General features: G+C 38.1%; 1 protein-coding gene across 1 annotated transcript in view; it reads right to left on the bottom strand.

Annotated features, from left to right (window-relative positions):
- LOC150091667 (dual specificity protein phosphatase CDC14C-like) overlaps window positions 1-25,558 on the bottom strand; it is a 481,702-nt gene that overhangs the window by 139,116 nt on the left and 317,028 nt on the right. The window contains exon 10 of the mRNA XM_090385065.1: window positions 5,979-6,117. Within this exon, the coding sequence (XP_090241191.1) occupies window positions 5,979-6,117 (139 nt within the window). The remainder of the gene's footprint in view (window positions 1-5,978; window positions 6,118-25,558) is intronic.

Consider the following 25,558-nt stretch of genomic DNA (forward strand, 5'->3'; position numbering starts at 1 on the left):
TGTGAGTTTGAAGTCAGACAGTAAATGGATGTTGGATGGTGGCGGCACGTGTTCGGACTATTTTGAAAGAGAGAGCAGGAATTATAGAAGCCAATTCAGAAGAACAGTGCCCATGGAAGTATCTGTAGAAGAGGCATGCAGCAGAAACAGTATGTCTACGAGACAGTGAGAGGGGAAACTCTGTTAGAGATGAATCATAATTAAGCTAACTGCCCTCTTCTGAATGGAATCAAGAAGCCTGAGAGAGGTTTTGGCAGATTTGCAATTTATACATAATGAGCAACTGTTTGGAAGAAAAGTAACGCCGAGAGAGAAAGAAAAAACCAAGTTTTTTAGATGCAGAAGAAGCAATATTTGTAATGTGCTTGTGCCAAGAGAGATTAGAAATTATGGTAATCCACAAAAGAGATATATCATTTTGCCTAGAAATCGGAGTGTCACTAAAGATAAGCATAGGAGCAAAACAATAGTTTTTGTGAGATATAAGACAAGACTGAGTTTTAGAAGGGTTGAAATCAACTAAGTTGTCTTTGTCCACTAGAGAATTACCTGAAGATCGGCATTAAAAGAATTGGTAGCAGATTTTCGCGAAGTTGAAGCTGATTGAGCAGGGCAAGGTTTCTCAAAATGGAAAGCAGAATGCAATGTGCTATCATCGGCAAAACTTTGGATAGGATTTCCAGTCAATGGTAAAGAAGGTCATTAATATACAAGAGGAAAAGAGTGGGAGAAAGAACTGAACCTTGAGGGAGACCAGCATTAGTGGAGAAGTTAGAAAACAGAGAGGTATCTACCATCACTCTTAGTGAGCAATTAGAGAGAAAACTGGATAACCAATTACAAAAAACACTTGGTAAACCATAAGATGGAAGCTTGTTTAGAAGACCTTTATGCCAAACATGATCGAAAGCCTTTGAGATGTCAAGAGCAACTACTCATGTTTCACCAAACCTTTCCATTGAATTAGTCCATAAATGGGTAACATAAGCCAGAATATCACCAGTGGATCGACAATGACGGAATCCCTAATGGCAATCGTTGATCAGACGGAAGATTTCTAGGTAGTTTAAGAGTTGGCGGTTAATTGATTTCTCCATTACTTTAGAGAGAGTAGAAGTAATTGCAATGGGACGATAATTGGATGGGAGGCAATTTGTCACCCCTTTTTAGGAACTGCTGAATATGAGCAAATTTCCAAGCAGAAGGAAATATACCTTTGGAATAAGAAAGTGAAAAAAGACGGCAAAAAACAGGAGTAAGTTAAGGAGCACAGGTTTTCAGAACAAGTGGAGAAATACCATCAGGAACTGGAGCTTTCTTAGCTCCTTCAAGCTAAGAAAGATTCGTCAAAATCCTTCTGACAGCCTTTTGACGGAAGACCACAGGAGACATTGAATGGAGCGTGTTGGGAATGGTGGGAGGTGTTTTACCAAGATCATTAATACATGAATTGGAAGAAAAATGGGATGCTAGCAGGTCAGCTTTATCCTTCGCTGAAGTGACAACAGAACCATCTGGTTTGAACAGAGAAGAGCAAAAGTTGCGATCAATAGCTTTGGCAAGAGACCAGAATGCTCGGCTACCATCAGGGCAAGAAGCAAGTTTTCTACTCTTAGTCTGTTCAAACTCTAGTTTGGACTGATTAATAACTTCTTTACAATTGTTGCAAGCTTTGATGTAGGCAGAAAATGAAAACTCAAGAATTAGAAACAAGCCAATTACGATACGCAACATTCTTCTCTTGAACAGCCTTAGCACATTTATTGGAAAACCAAGGTTTAGATGAAGGACGAGATTTTAAAGTGGAGTGTGGGATTGAGGGTTCCATTCCTGCAAGAATAATTTCACTGACACGATCTGAGCAAACGTTGACATCAGAAGTTTTGAAACAGTAATCCGACCAAGGAAAAGAAGAAAAGAAATCTCACAGGTCATCCCATTTTGCATTCTTGTAAGGCCAAACAACACGAGGTTGGGAATAGACATGAGATAAAGGCTCCATTGGAGAAGAGACAATCACCAAGTTGTGATCTGAAGTGCCTAATGGACCTCTCACTTCGACCGTGTACTTAGAAGGGTTGTTTGTGTGAAAAAGATCAAGCGTGTTGGCTGTATGATTAGGATTGTCTGGTATTCTTGTAGATAAATGAACAATCTGTGCAAGGTCATTATTAATTGCAAAAGCCTCAGCATCTCGACCAGCTGGGTCTGTGTGACTAGAAAATGGAAGTTAGCTGGAGTTGTGAACATTAAAATCACCAAGAAAAATTACCTCACTGTTAGAAAAGCTGGACTGGAGAAAGTCAAGTTGAAAAGAGAGGAAGTCAAAAAGCTCCAAGTGATTAGTGGAGTTGAGAGAGCGGTAGAGACAACAGATGAATTTGACACAATGAGGTAGAGAGAGAGATTTTAAGCCAGAGAAGATCAAAGAGAGGAGATTCCAAATTGCCAAGTCTCTGACAGGGAATATCAGAATGGACATATGCACAGTACCACCGTTGAGGCGAAAGGAATCATACAGCGAATAATTTGAGCATCTGAGATGAGCAGTAGTTGAATCAACCGATAACTGAGATTTTGTCAGGAAAAGTACACAGGGTTTGGCAGACTGAAAGTGGAAATAGACATCATTGAGATTAGAAATGAGACCACGTATATTTGTGAAATGAATTAGGAAGTGCTTGGGAGGTTTAGATCTTTTCGCAAATAAGCTTGCTCTATTGGTTTGACAATTCATGGTGTATTCAATAGTAAGAAAAAGTGGGTGGGACATGCTGTATGAAGTAATGAAATTTTTGGATATGGCGTACACGTGGTAAGAATATACCCAGATCCTTGACATAACGTGGCCTCGACAATGCTCCCGACATACACACTACTCCGACTTCCTCTAGTCACTATCTGGGAGAGTAGAGGTAGCAAGATTATACACAAGCTGATCCAGAAGCCTCCTAAAGGGTTACCAATAGGTTCGGTCCAGTGTACTAACTAGCGGCCAGCCTGCGAACACCGTTTTAGAGCTGTACCCTAGAAATGTAAGGAATATTGGATCTCACCACAACATTCATCATAACCTCAAAAGTCATAAATCGTACTGCATGATGGAAGAGATAGGGAAGGTTTGACCGGAACTTAGCTCTAGAGACTAAACATGGGTTCACCACTTCAAGTCTCCAATAAGCAAAGTGGTGGTATTGCACCGGTTGATGAGAGTCATCTACCACCTAGTACTGCCTGGTAACATAGAGGGGCAGCATTCCTCCATGTGGTGTGGGAGCCACACCTCGACTCCTGCTTACTTTGGTTCACACCTGGATGGTCACCCACCATGTACTTGTGCATGGAGGTTATACTCAGGATTACTAACATTCCCACCATTGTGAAGGTGCAAGCAGAGCATTTGGCTGTCACAGTCCATCCGGACTTTGCCGAAATTGGGTGCACTTGACTTGAGTGTCACCCAAATATCAGTTTCATCAGCGTTTTAGACTCCCATGTAGGAAATACAGCTTGTCTGGCATATCTGAGAGAATGTCTGTGACAATCTCAAGGACCACCTGAGATAATCACTCAGGTGGTCCTTGAGGTTGTCACACAATAATCACCTGAGAAGCATAAATTAAAATTGAGGAAAGACAGTTGTAGGATAGATGTGTGGAAGTTTGCTTTTAGCCAGCAGGTAGTTGATTGGTGGAACAGACTTCCATCTTTTGTTGTGGAAGTTGATAGCCTCAATAAATTTAAGGCTGAGCTGGACAGATATTTGGAACTAACTAACAGGAGAGTTTTTTTTTTTTTTTTTTTTTGCCTGATGCTACATAAGCTTGCTTTCTTGCATCATATGCCTCTACTAATGCTAATGCTAAAAATGCTAATTTCAGACCCTGTATAGATTCACTGTCAAGAGAAACTTTTTGTAACCAACTATCAGTGAGATGGATAAGGGTCAAATTGATCAAAAAATACTGATTCTCTACTGTAAATCCACAAAATTGGCAGCTATGCTAGTTCTTTTTGGCTAAGATTTAGTACTTGGCGCACCCTCTCTACACGGCAGTGATTGACGGGTGCTGACTCCGCCCAGTGTCACGTGTTCTCCTGAACATATGGAAACATCTGGCACGTGTGTCACTCGTGTTATGAATTTTGCTGTTAGAAATGTCACGTGGTGTTAATACTTGATTAGCAGATTATTTAATTTTATCGATGCGTAATTATAAAACAAAAAAAAAAGTGTTTGGTTTTGGAAAAGGCTGAATAATACGTATATCGGGGATGTGGGGGCAGAGGCCCCCAGAAAAGAAAAGAAAAAAAAAATCCCCCTATTTGCATATTCGATTGTTAGTGACTTACTCTTTGGTTTCCCTTGATTGAGACGGGTCTATTGTATTGGGCGATTTCCCCCCCCCCGCAAAATATTAGTTCGAAAATGTTGGGTTTGTTTTGAAAATATAATTCGATTGATGAGGTGAGTGGTTTTCTGTCGTTTTAGCATTTCTATTGATGGGCATCAGCAATTTTCAGTGTTGCACGTGGTGTTAATTTTTTTTTTTTTAGATTTTAGATCAGTGATTATTAGATTGCTTGTGATTTATTTTTTGCTTTGCCTTCTTGCTCTTCAACTGATGATTTATTCCTGCAAAATATTAGTGCGAAAGTGTTGGATCGTTTAGAAAACATAATTCGAATGATAAGGTGCGTGATTTCTGTCCTTTTAGCATTTCTGTTGACGGGCATCAGCAATTTTCAGTGTTGCACGTGGTGTTAATTTTTGTTACAAATAATACTAATTACTTGTTTTTTCATGTTCGGGCAGAAAGGCAGGGAATCGGGATCCCCGTCTAGTAATGTACTGGCGAGAAGAATCAAGGGTTGCACGTGGTGCTAACTTAAAAAAAAAAAAAAAAAAAGTTTTTGGTTTTGGAAAAGGCTGAATAATACGTATATCAGGGTGTGGGGGCAGAAGCCCCCCCCCAAATTAATCCCCCTATTTGCGCTAAAAATAATTGCCTTAAAAATAATAATCCCCCTATTTAAATTTCCTTAAAAATTACTGTTTTGTCTTTTTTTTTTTTCCTTTTCAGGCAATCTCATTGTTAATGCTCGTAATATATAGCTTAGAAAAACGTGCATTTTTGTTTGTTTTTTTTTTAATAATTGTTCATTTGCTGTTCCTTTTCTTTCACGAAAATTACCTCCCCCCCCCCTTCTTTTCGGCTCTATCCGACTTATTTGAATGTCATGTGATATTTTGTGATCCACGAAAATTGTATTTTTGTAACTTGAACTTTTGAAATTATTGGATTTATCCTGTTTTCGGCCGCCGTATTTGTTGCTGTGCCACCCGCGTGTCATCTAGTACCGTTTGCCGAGGAGAATAGCGGGAACGCAGTGAGTGGGCGGAGTCACAATCCGTCAATCACTGCTTTCCCCCTCTTCTCCTCACCGCCATTTTGAAGGGTGCACCATCAACAAAATATTAACCTTCTTTTTATATAGGGCAGGTTTAAAACTTATCCCCTTATAATACATTCTTCAATAACCTACTGTGTGTGTTATCTTACAGACTAAAAAGAAAATGTAAAAATGTAAAATAATAAAATATTTTATACTTTTTAGTACCCTTTTATACTTTTTCAAAATAAGATATAACACAAAAAAAAAAAAAAATTATTTCCCATAAGAAACATACAATGCATTGGAATAATAGCTTTAAGGATAACAAAGAAGCTAATCAGATAAACTCAATAGCAGTACATTAAACAGCAGCTTTTAAAATGATAACTGTATAAACAACAAAAAATAGTTCTTCTATTATTGCAGATCTACTGAAAATATCAATAAATCAATATCATCAATTAAACAAACCACAACAGTGGAAACCATGATGTGAGAGTTGATCCTATTATATTAAACTCCATGTAAAGTTTAATTTTACTTATAAAAATATATGGAAAATTAAATAAAGAAATACTCACTCTTCCAGCCAATGCTGCTGATGACCAATAATAGATCCTGGCCTACAAATCCGAATCCAGGCTACAGCCTCTGCTGCTGTAAAACGATAATGCTTCATAATATAGCAGGCAATAAGAGTTCCAGTCCTTCCAAGGCCAGCTTGAAATAAGTAGTAAAAAAATTAAATTTTTTCAATTGTAAAGTAACATATTTGTTTTGCATTATTTAATAATTTACCACCTAATCCTTGTTTAGCCAAATATGCTTTATTTTAAGTTGACATTAGTTTTTTTGCAACTGAGATTCATACAGCTAAGGTGTCATCCAAGTTAACAAGATGTCCACCTAGATGCTTGTTGAACAAGATACACAGAGTGTTAAATATGCTATTGGAGCAACTGTTGATGTCAGATGCTTAAATTGCAAAGTTATGAAATTAGCAGAACTAGACTAATATGATATCAGAGGGGGGGGGGGATATCACAGATACCAAGAGGATAAACAGCAATTATAAATTAATTTATAATTACTGTTTAGTGTAGTACAGTACAAATAAAAAACAGCTATTGCTTTAAGAAATTATTTAAAGACTATTAAGTGCAAAAAATTGCAAATATGTGCATACATCTCTGCTTATTATATATATAAATATTATTAAAAAACATTATATATAGTTAATACTATTACAGTTGACCCTTGAACAACATGGGTTTGAACTGGGTCCACTTATATGTGGATTTTTTTCAATAAATATTGAAAAAAATAGCAATAGCTATTTTTTCTTTGTACTGTACTACTGGAAATTTTTTTGGAGATTTGAGACAATTTGGAAAAACTCGCAAACGAACCGCGTAACCTATATATATATATATATATATATATATACACAAAGATATATATCTTTGTATATAATAGATTAATTTTTGATGTTTTCACATGAAGCAATGTATGCATAAACTCAAGGAGAAAAAAGTATAAAAAATTCTATTAAGTAAGTAGTACGAGATGAATTAACAACCTAATAATTGTATCCCATTTTAAAAACGGGTAGCCTATGGCTAGTCTATTATAAAAAGCTAAAATTTATCAAAATTTACGCACACATACCGTACATGGGGCCATTCGTAGTCAAGAGAAATGTAAAGATGCAGTATTAGATCATAACTGTATAAAATTAATTGTAGTACATACTGTACTACTGTAATAATTTCGTAGCCACCACCTGTTGCTATTGCAGTGAGCTCAAGTGTTGCGAGTATCCACTTAAAACGCCGTGTGACCCTAATCATCTCTACGTCAGCAGTTCGTCTCTCCAGTAATTGCGTATCACAGTAAAAAGTGATCTCTCACTGTTCTCACATATTTTTCATCATGTTTAGTGCAATACCATAAACCTTGAATAACACCGTGGGACCCATACAAAGCGCCACTAATGATGCTGGGCTCCCAAAAAGCGAGAAAAGTCATGACATTACAAGAAAAAGTTGAATTGTTTGATATGTACCATAGATTGAGGTCAGCAGCTGCAGTTGCCTGCCATTTCAAGATAAATGAACCCAGCATATGAACCATTGTAAAAAAAAAAAGAAAAGTAGATTCGTGAAGACATCGCTACGGCTATGCCAGCAGGCACAAAAACCTTGCACTTTTTGTGAAATACCTTTTTTTATCTCGTATTGAAAATGCAGCTTTCATGTGGGTGCAGGATTGCTATAAGGTATACCGTTTTGTAAAATAATAAGAAGTTTACCTCAATATAGTATATAAAGAACACTTCTGTATGATACTCTCCAGAAATTAAAATGAAAAAATCAAAAAACTTACATTAGAGTAAAAAAATAATAAATAATAATTATTTATTATTATTTTATATAATAATAAATAATTATATAAAATATAGTTCTACGTACTATATTGAGGTAAACTACAGGTGGTAGATGACTTTCATCAACCAGTGAAATACCACCACTTTGCTTATTGGAGGCTTGAAGTGGTGAAACCCATTGTTTAGTCTCTAGAGCAAAGTTTCCGGCATCCCCCCCTCCCCCCATACTTCTCCTTCAACCCATGCACGGTACTAAGTACTATAGGTTTTGATACCTTTCGTGTTTGGGGTTTTCATAACAAAAAAAAAAAATAAACCTTCTCTTATTATTCTACAAATATTGATATCAACGTAGAACGTATTGAGCATTACAGCTCAGGTTCATACTATATAAGGCATACCTATATACTAATATGATTCGAGAAAAAGCGAAGTCATTATATGACAACTTAAAGCAAAAGGAAGGTGAAGGATTTAAAGCTGGAGAATTTAATGCTAGCAAAGGATGATTTGATAATTTTAGAAAGACATTTGACTTAAAAAATGTCAAGATAACAGGAAAAGTAGCTTCTGCCGACCAAGAGGCAGCAGACGAGTTCCCAGACACCATTAAAAAAATCATTGAGGAGAAAGGATTTCTGCCTGAACAGGTTTTTAATGCAGACGAAATTGCCCTATTCTGAAAAAAAAAAATGCCACAAAGGATATTTATTGATAAGGAAGAGAAGCAAGCACCAGGATTTAGGGCAGGAAGGGATAGGCTAACTCCACTGTTTTGTGCAAATGCAGTCAGGTTTATGGTCAGGACTGCCCTTATCTATAAAGCTGCTAACCCCCAAGCCTTGAAGGGAAAAGATAAACACCAGCTGCCAGTCTTTTGGTTGAACAACAAGAAGGCCTGGACAATGAGAACCCTTTTTCTGGAATTGGTTCTATAGATACTTTGTCCCTGAAGTCAGGAAGTGCCTTGCCAGTACGGGACTGCCTTTTAAAGTTCTTTTGATATTGGACAATGCCCCTGGCCACCTGTGAGTTCAACACCGAAGGTGTAGAAGTGGTGTACTTGCCCCCAAATACAATGTCTCTAATTCAGCCTATGGATCAAAGGATCATAAGGACCTTTAAGACTCATTACACATGGTACTCAATGGAAAGGATTGTCAATGCTACGGAAGAGAACCTAGATAGCGAGAACATCATGAAAGTCTGGAAGGATTACACCACTGAAGATGCACCGTTGTTATAGAGAAAGCCATGAAAGCCATCAAGCCTGAAACAAATTCCTGCTGGAGAAAACTGTGTCCAGATGTTGTGCATGACTTCACAGGATTTACGACAGAGCCAATCAAGGAAGTTATTAAAGAGATTGGGGATATGGCAAAAAAGGTGCGGGGTGAAAGGATTCAAGATATTGATCTTGGAGAAATTCAAGAGCTAATAGACACCACACCAGAGGAATTAACAGAAGATGACTTCAATGAGATGAGTGCTTCTGAACCAGTGCCAGACGATGAGGAAGAAGTACTGCCAGAAAACAAATTGACTTTAGACAATCTGGCAGAAGGGTTCCGATTATTAAAGACTGCTTTTGACTTCTTTTACAACATGGACCCTTCTATGATACGGGCACTGAAACTAAAGCAAACAGTGGAAGAAGGACTGGTACCATAAAAAATCATTTTTAGAGAAATGAAAAGCAAAAAAGTCAGACAGGGAGCATTGGTGTACATGCAAGTATACATGCAGCTGTTTCTACTCTTAGTTACCCTAACACAGCCCATGTATTTACTTGTTCCACTATGACTCCCAGTAGTCCTGGAAATCCCCATTACCTTGCTTTCCTGGCTGCTGCTCAATTGCATTTTAATATAAGTAGTGCAAGAATCGCTTTTACCTCTGCCAGCATCTACTGTTAATCTATTAGTCTGTGTATCGCCTCAAGCTTGCAGTTTTCCGAACCACCTAACTCTGCCTCGATAGCATCAGCAAATATTCTTGCACCCTTTCTATTTAAGTGTATCTCTTCCCTGTAGAAGCAGTCTCTCCTGTTAACAAGTACAGACCAGGCTGAGAAAAATTCTACCCCTTGAGCTTTGCACAATCTCTCCAGGGCCGAACTGATCGACAAGACTCTCATCATATACTCCCTCCTATCATGTCTGGGCAGAATTGCAGACACTTTCAAATTCAACCCTAACTCATGGCTTTTTTTCAACATTCACTTGTACTTGTTCAGTAATTCTGCCGGTCTCCTACTCTTAATATCATTAGTGCCAACGTGCACAACAATATCACCCTTTGTGCCCTTAAAAGATGATATCTGCTCTACAACTTTGCCCTGGCAGACATACCTTGCTCCTGTTCCATCTATCCTTTTTTGCACAATATGTTCCCCGTTTCCCTGACAATAGAGTCACCTACAACAACCAGTTCCTTTGGGACCAGTGCATTCTGCCTTGGGGTTTGCCACTGTGTTGCTTGATGTTCAAGTGTAAGCTCTGGCATTGATGAGGGCAGCTGAGAGCTTCATGGGCCCCTCAATTTAAATCCTTCGAGGGCATCCACCCATATAAGCCCATAACAATGTTGCGTTGGCGCATGATTTCCTCGCACTCCTTACATCGCGCACACACAAAGACATTCTCCTTGGTAATATCATGTCCCATTCCTCACTGCTCCACAAACATCAAACAAGCAGTGCATTTCAATAGACTGTGATTCAGTGAACAACTGCACCCCTCAGTTCTCCCCTGAGCCACAGCACTTCCATTAGTTTGAGCCTTTTGCTTTGCTGCTCTGGTCTGAATCATGATTTCTATTCAAGTTAAATAAAATTCCAATACACAATATAACCCTAAACTTATATTCCAATGCAGTTATAACACTATATATGTATTTCGGTAACGAATGTTATCTCCGAATTACGTTATATGACTTTCTTATCCCCTGTTAACTTATATGTATTAATTTATGATGTTACGTTTGTAAAAACTAGGTTGCTATATTTATTTAGTTAAAGTACAATTCAAATGACAATGAAATTTAATAAGATTAATAAATTTTACCGATTAATTGATACTACTATACTCACTATCTCATTTTCTGTTAGACCTTACACTATCTAGTTCGGTGCACATGTTATCGTATAACAATGGCAGCAAATTATGAACAGTTAATCTAGAGACACGAGGTATTATTTACTTTCCAAATTGCGCTATCTAAATTCAAAATAAACCACGGAGCTTGACTAGGTCTATAAGCTACTTACAGAAAATAATTTATTCTAACAATTAATTCAATAAAGCAGCTAAGTATAATTAAAAAATTTTCGTTCGCAGGAGCTGCAAAACCTGTCCCCACGTGTATTTGATACCCTTACTGATACTAAGTAATAACCTACAAAATCTCTATCTAAATTCAAATTAAACTAAAGTATTGTTGATAGGAATATAAAGCAACTCTAAAATATAAATTAATATGCCAATTTAAGTCAATAAAAAAGCAAAACTTCTCTATTTGCTGGAGCCCGTAAAAACTTCACCTGTTCACGTACTCTCGCACCCAGTCTGGTTTTGCCAACAGAAGATAACTTGGGCACAGAGATATCTAAGGCAAATGTTGACCCTCAACCAGAGATTGAAGTTAATCAGCAATAGGGGAACAAGTAAACTTAGTTACCCTAACACGGGCTGTGTTAGGGTAACTAAGAGTAGGAACAGGTGCATGTATACTTGCATGTACACCAATGCTAGGAGTATAGTTAACAAATTTGATGAGCTTGAAGTGCTATCAAGACACCAAAGGCAGATACTGTTGGGATATCACAGACGTGGTGTCACACAGATATAAGCAGTGCGAAATTGGAATTTGGGGAGTACAATGTGTACAGAAATAAGAGACAGGACAGGATTGGAGGAGGCGTTATGCTATTAGTTAAGAAACACAAAATGTAAGGAAGTGCATCCAATTGATGTTGGTAGACAATGGAATGTTCACAATTCGGCGTCACATAACACTGGGAAAAGAAAAATGAGAGTAGGTGTGTGTTATAGGCCTAATGAATCCGATGAGTATAATAAGCAATTGTGTAGAGAAATAGTGGGCCAATAAATAATGGGGGATTTTAACTTGCCAGATATTGACTGAAACTTGTGGTTGGTCACTAGCACACTAGCAAAACTTTTGTGGATTTATTGGATGACTGTTTTCTACAGCAACATGTTCGAGAGGCAACCAGAAGGAGTAATACTCTTGATCTGATTATCAGCAGTTATTATTCATGCATTAAGAATTTTCAGATAAACCACTGGGTGACAGTGATCACAATGTACTGATATGGGAATTACTTAAAGATGAAACTACCATCATCGCTAAAGGGAAGGGCTTTTGCTTTCGTAAAGGTGACGACAAGGGGTCTTAGACAGTTTTTAAATTCTGTACAGTGGGATCAACTGATGACGGTAACAATGTTGAATTCTAAATGGGAAGCTTTCAGGGACTTAATTTTGGAGGCTACTAAGCTTTTCATTTCAAATAAGAAATACTGTTCAAGGTTTAGGCCTAAATGGATGTCAGATGAATTAATGAGGCTCATGACAGAGAAGAAAAACATATGGGATGCATATAAACTATCAGGTGACACAGAAGTATATGGCAGATATAAGCTAGTCTGTAATCAAATCACACAAAGGAGGTTAGGTGGTCGAAGGCAGATTACAAGAAATCACTGGCAAAGGATGCAAAGAAAAACAGCAAAGAGTTCTTTACTTATGTAAACCCTAGAAGGAAACAGATGAATCAGATTGGACCACTTAACATAGATGGGTTGACTATTGATGATCATGCTCAGGTCGCTGATAAACTGAATGAGTATTTTGCATCTACATTCAGAAATTAGAAGTTATTCAATGAGGGGAATGCCAGAAATCAAACTCTAACAGGGGGGTAAGTGATTTTGGAATAGCTGAGAGCAAAGTGGAGGAGAAATTGTTGAAGGAAGTGAAACATAAAAAAGGCATCTGGGGTGGACAGGATCTTTCCAGTTATATTACAGGAGGCAGCAAAGGAAGTAAGCAAACATTTAGCCATAATTATGAGAGCGTCCTTGGACTCAGGAGAAGTCCCCATGGACCGGAAGTGTGAAATTTTATGTAATACCAATTAACAAAGTGGGTTCAAAAGGTGACACAAGTAACTATACACCTATTAGTTTAATTTGTGTTCTGGGGAAAATAATGGAATCACTGGTTAATGGTTTGAACACAGGATTAATGTCCAAGTTTGCATGTGATACAAAGGTTGGCAGGGTTGTTAGCGACAGTAAAGACAGTATGCTACTTCAACTGGATCTAGATATGTTGGACAAATGGGCTGAGAAGTGGCAACTGAAGTTTAACATTGACAAATGCAAAGTACTGCATATGGGTAGCAATAACCGAAGGGAAATGTACCAACTGTGTGGTTCTACACTCAGGGAAGTGGAAAAGGACCTGAGGGTAATTGTGCAGTCAAATATGAGGTTCGCTGAGCAGTGCAGATGGGCTGCACAGGACAGATCATGGAGTCTTGTCAATGATATATAGGAATTTTGCTAGCAGGGATAGGGAGGTGATTATTTCATTGTACAAGGCAATGAGGCCTGCAGACCTGCGGGCTTCTGCAGGTCTGCAGGCCTCATTTTAGAAAGGATGTAAAGTTTAGAATGAGTACAAAGAAGAGCAACAAGATTGGTGAGGGAAACAAATTGGTGCTCTTACCAAGAAAGGCTTAAGTTCTGCGTTCTTAAGTTCCTACTCTCCAGGCACCTGCGAGGTGCCTGGAGAGTAGGAACTTAAGTAGGAGCAAGCCGAATGCTGATGGGATTCTTCCTCTTGCTCAGATTAAGACTCTGAGGGGGCACAATTTGAAAGTGAGGAAAGACAGCTGTAGAAAAGATGTCCGGAAATTTTCCTTTAGCCAGCGGGTAATTGATTGGTGGAACAGACTTCCATCTGTTGTTGTGGAAGTTGATAGCCTAAATAAATTTAAGGCTGAGCTGGACAGGCATTTGGAATGAATGGAGGGGTGAAACGAGAGGGTTTTTTTTTTTTTTTTTTTTTTTTTGGTTATGCTGCATAAGCTTGCTTTCTTGCATCATATGCCTCTACTAGTGCTAATGCTAATAATACATATAACATACAAAATGTGTTAATCGACTGTTTATGGTATTAGTAAGGCTTCCGTCATCAGTAGACTATTATTAGTTAAGTTTTTGGGGAGTCAAAATTATATGCAGATTTTCAACTGCATGGGGGGGGGGGTTGGCACCACTAACCCCCATGTTGTTCAAGGGTCAACTGTAGTTACTTTCACTTTCAGATTTATTTAAAATTTTGAATCTATTTATCCTGTTTCACACAGTGTAATGACCATCTTGAGAGAATATTGGGCTTTGTACAGCTGTGTTTCCACTTCTTGGACTGCTCTTTTGTCACTAGCTCAAGTGATGGGCCTATGTCTCATCCATGGTCACTAACCTTGCAAGCAACTTTGCTGGATCTGCTGAAAATGGTGCTAATGTTCACTTGACTTGATAACGCTTGTGCATTTTTGATCTGCTGTCAACTTTGGGACCCATTGTGCTGACTCCTTTTTCATAGCAAGAATCTCTTATTAGGTGATATGTTCAGATGAGATACCCAAGATGCTGGTAAGGTATCAAACTGATCATCAATCGATCATCACCAGATCATGCAAACTGTCAACAACTTCTGGAGTGATGTTGCAGGTCTTCCACAGAGTGGGTCATCTTCCAGGCTCTCCTTCCCTACTTTAATTTCTTCTGCCCACTTTTTAACCGTTGAATATGAAGGAAGACATCCTCCCCAATATTGTAACCATATCCTCATGAATTGCCTTTGGCCTTAGTCCCTTTTTTCCGAAATACTGGATGACTGCATGGTGCCAACCGGGCTAGCCAGGTGGGTAAAGTGCTTGCCTGGCAACCCAAAGGTCGCAGGTTCGTATCCCGCTCGGGCTTGGATCAAAGTACTGCAAAAGCCTTGGGAGGTGCATTATGGCCATAGAAGCCAATGCGCCAACAATAAAAAAGAAAAAAAAAAAAAAAAAAAAAAGAAAAAGAAAAAAAGACTGCATTGTGAGTAATTTTGCCCATATTTCCTCAACTTTGTTGATTGACTTCAGAATCTGTAATTTAAAAAATAATAATAAAAGACTTTATTAAAATTGCATGAAACTTGTTGGATTACTATTTTAAATGTTATACATTAAATACAGAAATTTTTAACACTGTAACACTACCCTTTCATATTCAGGCCATGAACTTTTCACCCTCCCCTTTTAGGTGATGCAATGTGGATTGAAAAGTTATGGCCAAATAGGATAAGAAGTGAGACTCTGGATTTTTGTTGCATAATTTACTAATAGCATTTTCCTTCAAAGAAATAATTGTAGTTCACAAGCTTCAAAGTATAGTCTGCAAACTGGGGATGCACCCGGGGTAATTCTGTTGTTGTTGAATCAGATTGATCCACCTTAGTGCACTTTCTTTACCAAAACTGTATACAGGAGCACCAAAAGATGGGATCTAATTAGGGATTGATACAAATGAAGGGTGACATGAGGTGCACCAAATCATGAAAGATTACTTGAAGTATGCTCATTTTCTTTAAACAGTAGTTCCTATACATTTCATGTGCACTGAAAAAAAGTTAAGCTTAATGCCAAGAATTAAAGCCATAAATTGAATGCTGTTAGTAAAAGATACTGCATGCCCTCTAATCATAATTCAGAACCAAAAATACATTTTCTGCTTCCTATAGAAATGTATGGCACTAGTTTTGTTCGGACTGATAATAGCCATTATTATTTGTCCATAAAAGTAGCTTATTCAATATAAGTTGAAGATGTCACTTTATAGTGAGCATGTTCCAAGAAAGGCACGAAATAGTAAGGTCATCTGCATAGAGGCATGTGGATACAGTACTTGGAATACTGCTTGAAAATAAAAAAATTAAATGGTACTGAGCACAGATCTCTGTGGTATGCCTTTTTCCTGGACAAAATACTGTGAAAGAATTAAAGCCATAAATTGGATGCTGTTAATAAAAGATACTGCACATTGATAGCACACCTGGAATGTTCTAGCATGTAGAAAGTTTTGGATAAATAATGGTGGAATGCCTTGTAGTCCAAAAACACTTAGGCCATGAATTATGCAGTTTTCAGTGGTAGAATGCCTTGTAGTACAAAAACACTTAGGCCATATATTATGCAGTATTCATTCACACATGAGGAGTTATTCAGCAAGGGGAATGCCATAGGTGTATTCAACTCTGGCAATAAGCTAGATAATCTTGTAATAACTGAGAGTAAAGTGGAGGAGAAATAGTTGAAGATAACTACAAGAAAGGCACCTGGGGTGGATGGGATCTATCCAGTTATATTAAAGGAGACAGCAAAGGAAATAAGCAAAACCTTAGCCATAATTATGAGAGCTTCCTTGGACTCAGGGACGGTACCCATAGACTGGAGATGTGCAAATGTGACCCCAATTCACAAAGGAGGATCAAAGGCTGACACAAGTAATTATAGACCTGTGAGTTTAACTTCTGTTCCAATAAAATTAATGGAGGCACTGGTTAAAGAAGCACTGCAGGATCATCTAGACAAGACTTCAGTTATAGCTCAGACACAGCATGGTCTTGTTAAGGGGAAGTCTTGCCTGACCAATCTGATTGGATACTATGATGCAGTCACAAAAGAACTGGATGCACAGAATAACTTTAATATTATATACTTGGATCTTAGAGAGGCTTTTGATACTGTTGCACATGGAAGACTGCTGCACAAATTGGAGCAGTGTGGCATTGGAGGAAAATTGTTGCTATGGGTAAAGGGGTGGTTGAGGAGGAGAAGACAGAGAATGGTAATCAATGGACACTGCTCATCGTGGACTAATGTTATTAGTGGAGTCCCTCAGGGTTCAGTGTCGGGTCCATTATTGTTTTCTGTATTTATAAATAATACTGATGATGGTATAATCAAGCTTAATGTCCAAGTCTGCAGACAATACAAAGGTTGGCAGGGTTGTTATATTGTGGGGGGGGGGGGATGAGAATGAAGAATGGTTCGTTGGTAGACGGGTATAATGTGGATAATAGTTAAGAAAAGTTAAATACAATCACGGCAACCATTTTGTCAGGGGATATAATAAATAGCGTCTTCTATTACAAAAGGCTGTGACTGCTATAAAGGCTGTCATTAAGTTGTATTTGCATGGTTAAACTTTCCCCCCTTTTCTCAGTAACCTCCCCAACATAGTTATGGCTTATCTGTGTGCCTTGTGGCTTTGTTTAGGACTGGGTTTCGTATATCCAAAATATAATAGGTGAGATTGGATGACCCATCTATCCAAATTATATCGCGATTTGAGCCCGTTTCTGCGTTGTGTAACTAAGAAAGGATTTAATTAATAAATTTAATGAAATTACCTTCCTTAGCGCAATAATTTTTAATTGAACTTAATCAACCCCAGGTGATTACTGATGTGATCTGAAGTCAGCAACGAGGCAGTACTGGTAACAAAACAATCATTTATTACAATATATAAAAACACATTACAAAGGAAAATACACATATATAGTTCATTCTCACTCTTATAACATTTCATCTTCTTATTAAAATCAAAAGTTATTATCATTTGTTTTTATACCCCTTTTAGTATTATATTGCTTCAACATTACCATGATTCCTTATAAATATATTTCTCTTACAAGGGCCATGCAGTTAATACAACAATCTATACTATCCATAAACATATATATATTTGTATATTTAGCTATTTGCCCTTGTTGAATATCAACTGAGTACCAACATCTTTTCACCCTTTTCTCCTCTGTTTAATATTTAAAACAGTTAATATTTCAGACATTTAATATTTAAAACATTTAATATTTGTGAACATTTAACATTTAAGACTTTTAATATTTTAAGTACATACATTGGATTATCAAAGCTTTATGTTAACCAGTTAATATTCATGGTACCTATACTGTTGTACCGCGACATGTAATACAATTCACGTGTAACATATATAAAACAGAGAGAAATCAACTTAGAAAGGAATCATCTTTGAAAACTGCGTCACCGTAATATTCCATTTAAACTATCTCTCGTTCTCATACATACATGATGAAACATTCCGCTTACCGTTTTCCTGTATCTTTCCCTCGTTTCAATCAAGATTTCTCCCTCTAAGGACGCTTCCCTCTGCTTGATACTGCTGCTGGAAAGTTGCTTGGTTCCTCAATATGATTTTCACTGGCACAATTCTTACTAGATAGCGTTTTCACTATAGACCAAAGTCGCGACTCTCTTAATCTTCTAAGTCGAACTATTTTCCAATTCTTCTTACTAATACTACACTATCTGTTTCTCACTTAACAACAACAACGCCAACACTTTTACTTCTTAATTCTTCTCAACTCTCAACTCTTCACTCTTCACCCCTCATTTTTCTCTCCTTTTCTTTTATATTCAGGGTCAAATCTTTTGGGTATCTTTCCATCGCTTGTCTCATTGGATGTTCTAATTCCAAGGCCAAAATCTTAGGCGGTCCAAGCATCGTGTCATGGCCCAAGAATCTGTTGACTCTTCTTCTAGAGCACTTAGTATTAGTAACGGCCGCATGGTGCAAGAAAGCCTATGGCTTATGCTGCACCAGCCAAAAAAAAAAAAAAAAATCCGAACAAAACAATGATAAAAACAAAAAAAAAAAAAATAAATAAATAACTAAATAATAATAATTAATAAATAAAAAAAAATAAAATAAAAAATAAATAAAAAGGAAATTAAACCTATCATCCTATGTGCTTCCCTTACCCGAAAGTACTATCCAGATGCCCTTTGAATTTCCCCAAACTGTCGGCCTCTACCACCCATGAAGGCAACTTATTCCAGTAATTTATAACTCGCTGGCTAAAATAGAACTTCCTGCAATCCAATCTAAACATTTCCCCCCGTAACTTGAATTTATGTCCCCTAGTTCTAGCATCATTTATAATCTTGAAAATTTTGTCCTCATTCATTTTACTGATGCCTCTCAGAGCCTTAAACACCTCAATCAAATCTCCTCTAAGGTGTCTAGTTTCCAAACTCTGCAACCCACATATTCGAAGTCTTTCTTCATAAGGACGCCCTTTTGCCGATCTCACCAGGCGAGTTACCCTTCTTTGCACCCTTTCAAGAAGCTCGATGTCTTTCTTCAGGTGCGGTCTCCATACTTGAACACAGTATTCCAAGTGTGGTCTAACATAAGCCTTATATAATGGGATTATCACGTCCCTATCTCTACTTGCAAAAGTTCGATAGATCATCGATAGGACACCATGGGCCTTCCTTGCAACCTGTTTACAATGCTCAGAGAATTTCATGTCTGACCGTATCGTAACACCCAAGTCCCTTTCCTCCAGTACTGGCTTTAGTTTAACTCCACCAAGTGAATAAGTTTTTTTGGGATTACTGTTTCCCAGGTGTAATACCTTACACTTTGTTGGATTAAAGCACAGCTGCCATTTTTCTGACCATTCCTGAAGTCTATCTAGGTCTCTCTGAAGAAGCTCAGCTTGACAGTGATCATTAACTACTCTCCCAATTTTAACATCATCTGCAAATTTAGACATCACGCCCTCTATCCCTTCATCAATGTCGTTTATGAAAATTAAAAACAACAGTGGTCCTAATACTGATCCTTGGGGAACCCCACTTCTTACATCAACCCAATCTGAGGAATAGCCATTTATCACAACCCTCTGCCTCCTGCCCTGAAGCCATCCTTCTATCCATCTAAGGATTTTCCCAGTGATTCCAACCTGTTCCAGCTTATAAAGCAACCGCTCATGTGGGACTGAGTCAAAAGCTTTGCTGAAATCTAAATAAACAATGTCGAAATTATTCCCTAAATCCAGCTCGTGAGTGACCCTTTCGAAATAGCGAACCAGATTTGTTAAACATGATTTTCCCTTTACGAAACCATGCTGAGTATCCTTGAGAATTTCAATTCGATCCAAATGATCCTGAATTCCACCCTTGATCATTGCCTCCATGATTTTCCCTACTACTGAAGTCAGACTGACAGGTCGATAATTTCCAACTTCACTTTTAGAGCCACCCTTATGTATGGGAGATACATTTGCACTTTTCCAATCCAAGGGAATCTCCCCAGAGTCTAATGATGCTCGCATAATTAGCCTCAATGGTTCAATGCACTCGCTTGCCGCCTCTCTTAAGATTATAGGGTATATTCCATCAACTCCAGGAGCCTTACTGGTCTGTAGGCTCGAAAGTTTTTTCATTAAATAATCTTGCGAAATTTCAATATCATTAATTACATATTTTTTAACTTCGCTCCCACAATTTCCCTTTGTCACAAAAGGCTTTTCATTTGTAAATATCGATGCAAAATAACTGTTGAGTTCATCTGCAACGGCAGCTGGTGTATTTATTACTATCCCCTTTCCCTTACATAAAGGTCCGATCTGGTTTGTCCTGCTCTTCTTGGCATTTATATATGTGAAGAATTCTTTATCCCCCCTCTTTGCTCTGTTTGCTAGTGATTTCTCATAAACTGCCTTTGCCAGTCGAACCTTTTCTGTGGCTCTATTACACATCACCTTGTAGCTGTTATAGGCTTCAGTACTTTTTATTGTTCTGTAACCTTTCCATGCCACCTTTTTCTGCTCAAGTAATGCGGCAACTTCACTAGTCATCCAACTTGGAACCCTCCTCGTGGAGTATTTTTTTAATGGTATATACGCATTCAAGGCATCTGTGATTAATGTTTTAAAAGCGTACCACAGTTCAATTGTATTCATTCTCTGCGCGATATCTACCCAGTTAATAGAGGCCATGTAGTACCTTAAGGCATCGTAATTTCCTTTTCTGAAATTAAAACCCATTCCTTTGCCTTTTACTTCTGCTACCTCTCTCGTCATCATCCACCGTAGAACTCCGTGATCACTTCCTGCTACTGGTTCCTCTACTGTCAGCCCTGTTATGTCATCTGATTCATGTGTGATGATGAGGTCTAGGATATTCTTTTCTCTAGTATTTTCTCTGACATGTTGATACAAATAACAGTCATCTAGTTGATTTAAAAATTTTGTTCCCCATGTCGAGTTTCCTTCCCATTTACTCCAATCAATTAGAGGCAGATTGAAATCACCCATAATAAGGCATTGATGCTTACTTGCCCATTCCATTTGCATGTAGAGGCTTTTGTCATAATCTTCACAATCACCTGGTCTGTAGATTACTCCTACTCGCATTATACCTTTGTTTCCAACTATCTCACACCATACAGACTCTATACTAGCATGTGAAACGTCTGAATCCGGGAAAGCTATCGTCGCACTCAGGCTGCTTCTGATAAGAAGCATTACCCCACCACCCCTTCTATCTAACCTATCCTTCCTAAATACATTATACAAGCCGTACTGAAACTCATCATCCCCAATTTCCGGGTGGCACCACGTCTCTGTAAGCCCTATTATGTCCGCGTTACTTGTTTTAACCAGCAGTTCGAATTCGCTCATTTTATTGACGACACTTCTAACGTTACTGTATAAACAATTAAGATTTACTGTTCTTGTATATTTAACAACCCTAACACAACCCTTGAAGTTTTTTAGGCTCTCTTCCCTGGCATTAGCTACCCGCCCACGTGAAACGTTTGTGCCCCCAGAACATCTAGATAATACGTCCAGTTGGGGTAACAGATAAGAACTCTTGAGGTATGTGCAAGAGTTACTTTGACCAATATTATCAGATAAACGCGTGTCAGTATTACCCACATCCCCCCTAACTAGCAGTTTCCCTGAACCTTTAAGGTATCCTCAATAATACTGGCAAAAACCTTTGCACCACCTTTGTTTAAGTGTATCCCGTCTCTACAAAACAAATTCCTTCTACCTACAAGTGTGGGCCATGCTGATAAAAATTTACCCCCTAAAGCCTTGCAGATTCCTTCACTTAACAAGCAACCAACCCTAAGTACGTCATGGCTACTGACACGGGTGTTACTTTTGACCATTTTTGGGCAAGCGAGAGTGTTATTCAATATCACCATCATTCAGAAAGAGCTCAAAGTATTTTGTTGTTTATGTGGGGAAAGAACTGTTCTTCCCCTGCTATAGCATCTTCCCATACTTGCCGAACGCTCGTGTGTTTATAAGAGAAGACACTTTTCCCTTGACCCGCGTGACCTTTCAGCGGAAGTTCTTATAGCTGAAATGTACTGTATATGACTTTCTCCTAAGCAAGGTTACGAGTGGTCTGGGTCTTTAGAAGATATTTAATATTTTAATTCTAATTTCGAATAATATTTATTTGATTTTACTGGTTTCCGTCCTTGTTGATGGTATTACAATTTTTTATGAATTTCGACACAATCAAAATAAATATCAGCAATTAGGGAAACCAAATTAATACTGAATTTATCAATTACTAAAGATTTAATTTATCCGAAAAGAGAAAGGTGGGATTCATACCACTCGTAACAGTTAAGGACACTACTAACACTATGTTGTTGCAACAGTGTTCTGGAAAGGTTGAGCAGATGGGCTGAGAGGTGGCAAATGAAGTTTAACATTGACATAGGGGAAACAGCAACCCCAGAACAACGTATCAACTCTGTGGTACTACACCGACAGTTGTAGAGAATGAAAAGGACCTGGGGGTAATTGTGCAGGCAAATATGAAGTTCTCTGAGCAGTGCAGGCGGGCTGTGAGAGTAGCTCATGGTGTCTTATCAATGATATACAGGAATTTCTCTAGCAGGGATAAGGAGGTGGTTATTCCCTTGTATAAGGCAATGGTCAGGCCACACCTTGAGTACTATATACAGGTCTGGAGGCCTCATTTCAAGAAGGATGTAGAGCTGCTGGAACGAATACAGAGAAGGGCAACAAGATTAGTGAATGGAACAAAGGGTTGCTCTTACGAAGAAAGGCTTAAGTTTTGCAAATTACAGTGTCTGGAGACTAGGCACTGGTGAGGTGATCTGACAGAAGTGTATAAAGCCTTGAATGGTTTGAGCATGCTCAATGCTGATGGGATTCTTCCTCTTGCTCAGAATAATCACCTGAGAGGGCATAAATTCAAATTGAGGAAAGACAGATGTAGGATAGATGTGCAGAAATTTGCCTTTAGCCAGCGGGTAGTTGGTTGGTGGAACAGACTTCCATCCCTTGTTGTGGAAGTTGATAGCCTAAATAAATTTAAGGCTCAGATGGACAGTTATTTCGAACGAACGGAGGGGTGAAGTAGAAGGATTTTTTTTTTTTTTTGGCTGATGCTGCATAAGCTTGCTTTTTTGCATCATATGCCTCTACTAATGCTAATGTATCACCAAATAGTAACAAATGTTTTCTGTATATCAATGCATTACATATATGTAATTCTGTTTTAACCATAAGGTCTAAGAAGGACCTTATCCTTAGATTTTACGTTCAAATTCTGTATTAATTAATAGTCAACAATGCAGTTGATGCTGATACTTGGGAGAAAGAGAAACCAAGAGAATTTGCAATATCTAGTGGGAAGGATAATTCCTTCCCATTATAGTTGAAGAATTGTGAAAGATATTTGAGTGAATTTACCATTAACATTCTAATCTTATGCCATATTAATTGGGAGTCAGTCTTTAGTGATCATCTAAATGAAATGAATTCAGCAGTTTGAATTTAGCTTGCTTTCTAATGTAAGGTACTTTTTTTTTTTTTCTCTCTCTCTCTCTCTCTCTCTCTCTCTCTCTCTCTCTCTCTCTCTCTCTCTTTGAGCCACTCATAATTTATCAGATTGGTGGTGGCAGGAAACTCCAAAAATAGATTCCCTGCATTGATCTTCTCTCATTTGATAGTATTACATATCTCATTCTACCATGAGTTAGTATGCAGATATTTACACGTTTATAAGCAGATATTTTCAGAATAGCAATTTGCACCGCAGCTAACAACTGATTTATAATGTGCTTGGCAGCATTGTCAATGGATACTGATAAACTGAATGAGTATTTTGCATCTAAATTCACACACGAGGAGTTATTAATGGAGAAAAATGCTAGAAGTTTATCAAACTGTAACAGGGTGCTTAATAATTTTGTAATAACTGAGAGCCAAGTGGAGGAGAAATTGTTGAAGTTAAACACCTAGTATAAACGGGATCTATCCAGTTATATTAAAGGAGGTGGCAAAGGAAGTAAGCAAACCCTCAGCCATAATTATGAGAGCATTCTTGGACTCAGGGGAAGTCCCTATGGACTGGAGATGTGCAAATGTAACACCAATTCACAGAGGGGGATCTAAGGGTGACATGAGTAATTACAGACCATTAGTTTAACTTCTGTTCCGGGGAAAAATAATGGAGTCACTGGTTAAAGATGCATAGCAGGATCATCTAGACAAGACTGCAGTAATAATTCAGACACAGTATGGGTTTGTTAAGGGAAAGTCTTGTCTGACAAATTTGATTGAATACTATGATGTGGTTACAAAGGAACTGGATGCAAAAAATAATTTTGATATCATATACTTGGATTTCAGGAATGCTTTTGACACTGTTGTGCACAGAAGACTACTGTCCAAATTGGAGCAGTATGGTATTAAGAGTAAGTTGCTACAATGGATAAAAGGGTGGTTGAGTGGGAGAAGACAGAGCGTGGTAATCAATGGCCCTGCTCTTTGTGGACTAATGTTATTAGTTGAGTCGCCAGGGTTTGGTGTTAGGCCCACTGCTGTTTTGTATATTTATCAATGATATTGATGAAGGTATATCAGGCTTAATGTCAAAGTTTGCAGATGATACAAAGGTTGGCAGGGTTGTTAATGACAGTAATGGCAGTGTGCTGCTGCTGCAATAGAATCTAAAAAGTTGGGCAGATGAGCTGAGAAGTGGCAACTGAAGTTTAACATTGACTAATCCAAAGTACTGCATATGGGGAGAAATAACTCCAGAGAAGCATACCAACTATGTGTTACTACACACAGGGTGGTAAAAAATGAAAAGACCTGGGAGTAATTGGGCAGTCAGATATGAAGTTTTCTGAGTAATGGAGACAGTCTGCCAGAGCAGGTCTTGTCATGGGGTCTTGTCAATGATATACAAGAATTTTGCTAGTAGGGAAAAGGAAGTGATTATCCCTTTGTATAAGACAATGGCCAAGCCATGCCTTGAATACTGTGTACAGGTCTGGAGGCCTCACTTTAGGAAGGATGTAGAGTTCCTTCAGCATGTACAGAGAAGGGAAACAAGATTGGTGAGGGGAACAAAGGGATCCTCTTACCAAGAAAAGCTAGGTTCTGCAAATTGCAGCAGCTGGAGACTAGGAACCTGCGAGGTGATCTGATTGAGGTGTATAAGGCCTTAAATGGGTTTAGCGTGCTGAATTCTGACCGGATTCTTATGCTTGCTCAGATTACGATCCTGAGGGGACATAAATTCAAATTGAGGAAAGACGGTTGTAGAATAGATGTTTGGAAATTTGCCTTTAGCCAGCAGGTAGTTAACTGCTGGAACAAACTTCCACCTGTTGTTGTGGAAGTTGATAGCTTAAATAAATTTAAGGAGAAATTGGACAAACTTTTACAAAGAATGGATGTGTGAAATTGGGTTTTTTTTTTTTTTTCTGATACTACAAAGTTCATACGCTTGCTTTCTTGCATCACATGCCTCCATTATTACTACTACTACTGTATGAATAGTGGGTTTTTTTTTTTTTTT

The sequence above is a fragment of the Mastigoproctus giganteus genome, chromosome 1 (genome assembly GCF_048544385.1).
Source record: "Mastigoproctus giganteus isolate SK-2022 chromosome 1, ASM4854438v1, whole genome shotgun sequence".
Classification (NCBI taxonomy): Eukaryota; Metazoa; Arthropoda; class Arachnida; order Uropygi; family Thelyphonidae; genus Mastigoproctus; species Mastigoproctus giganteus.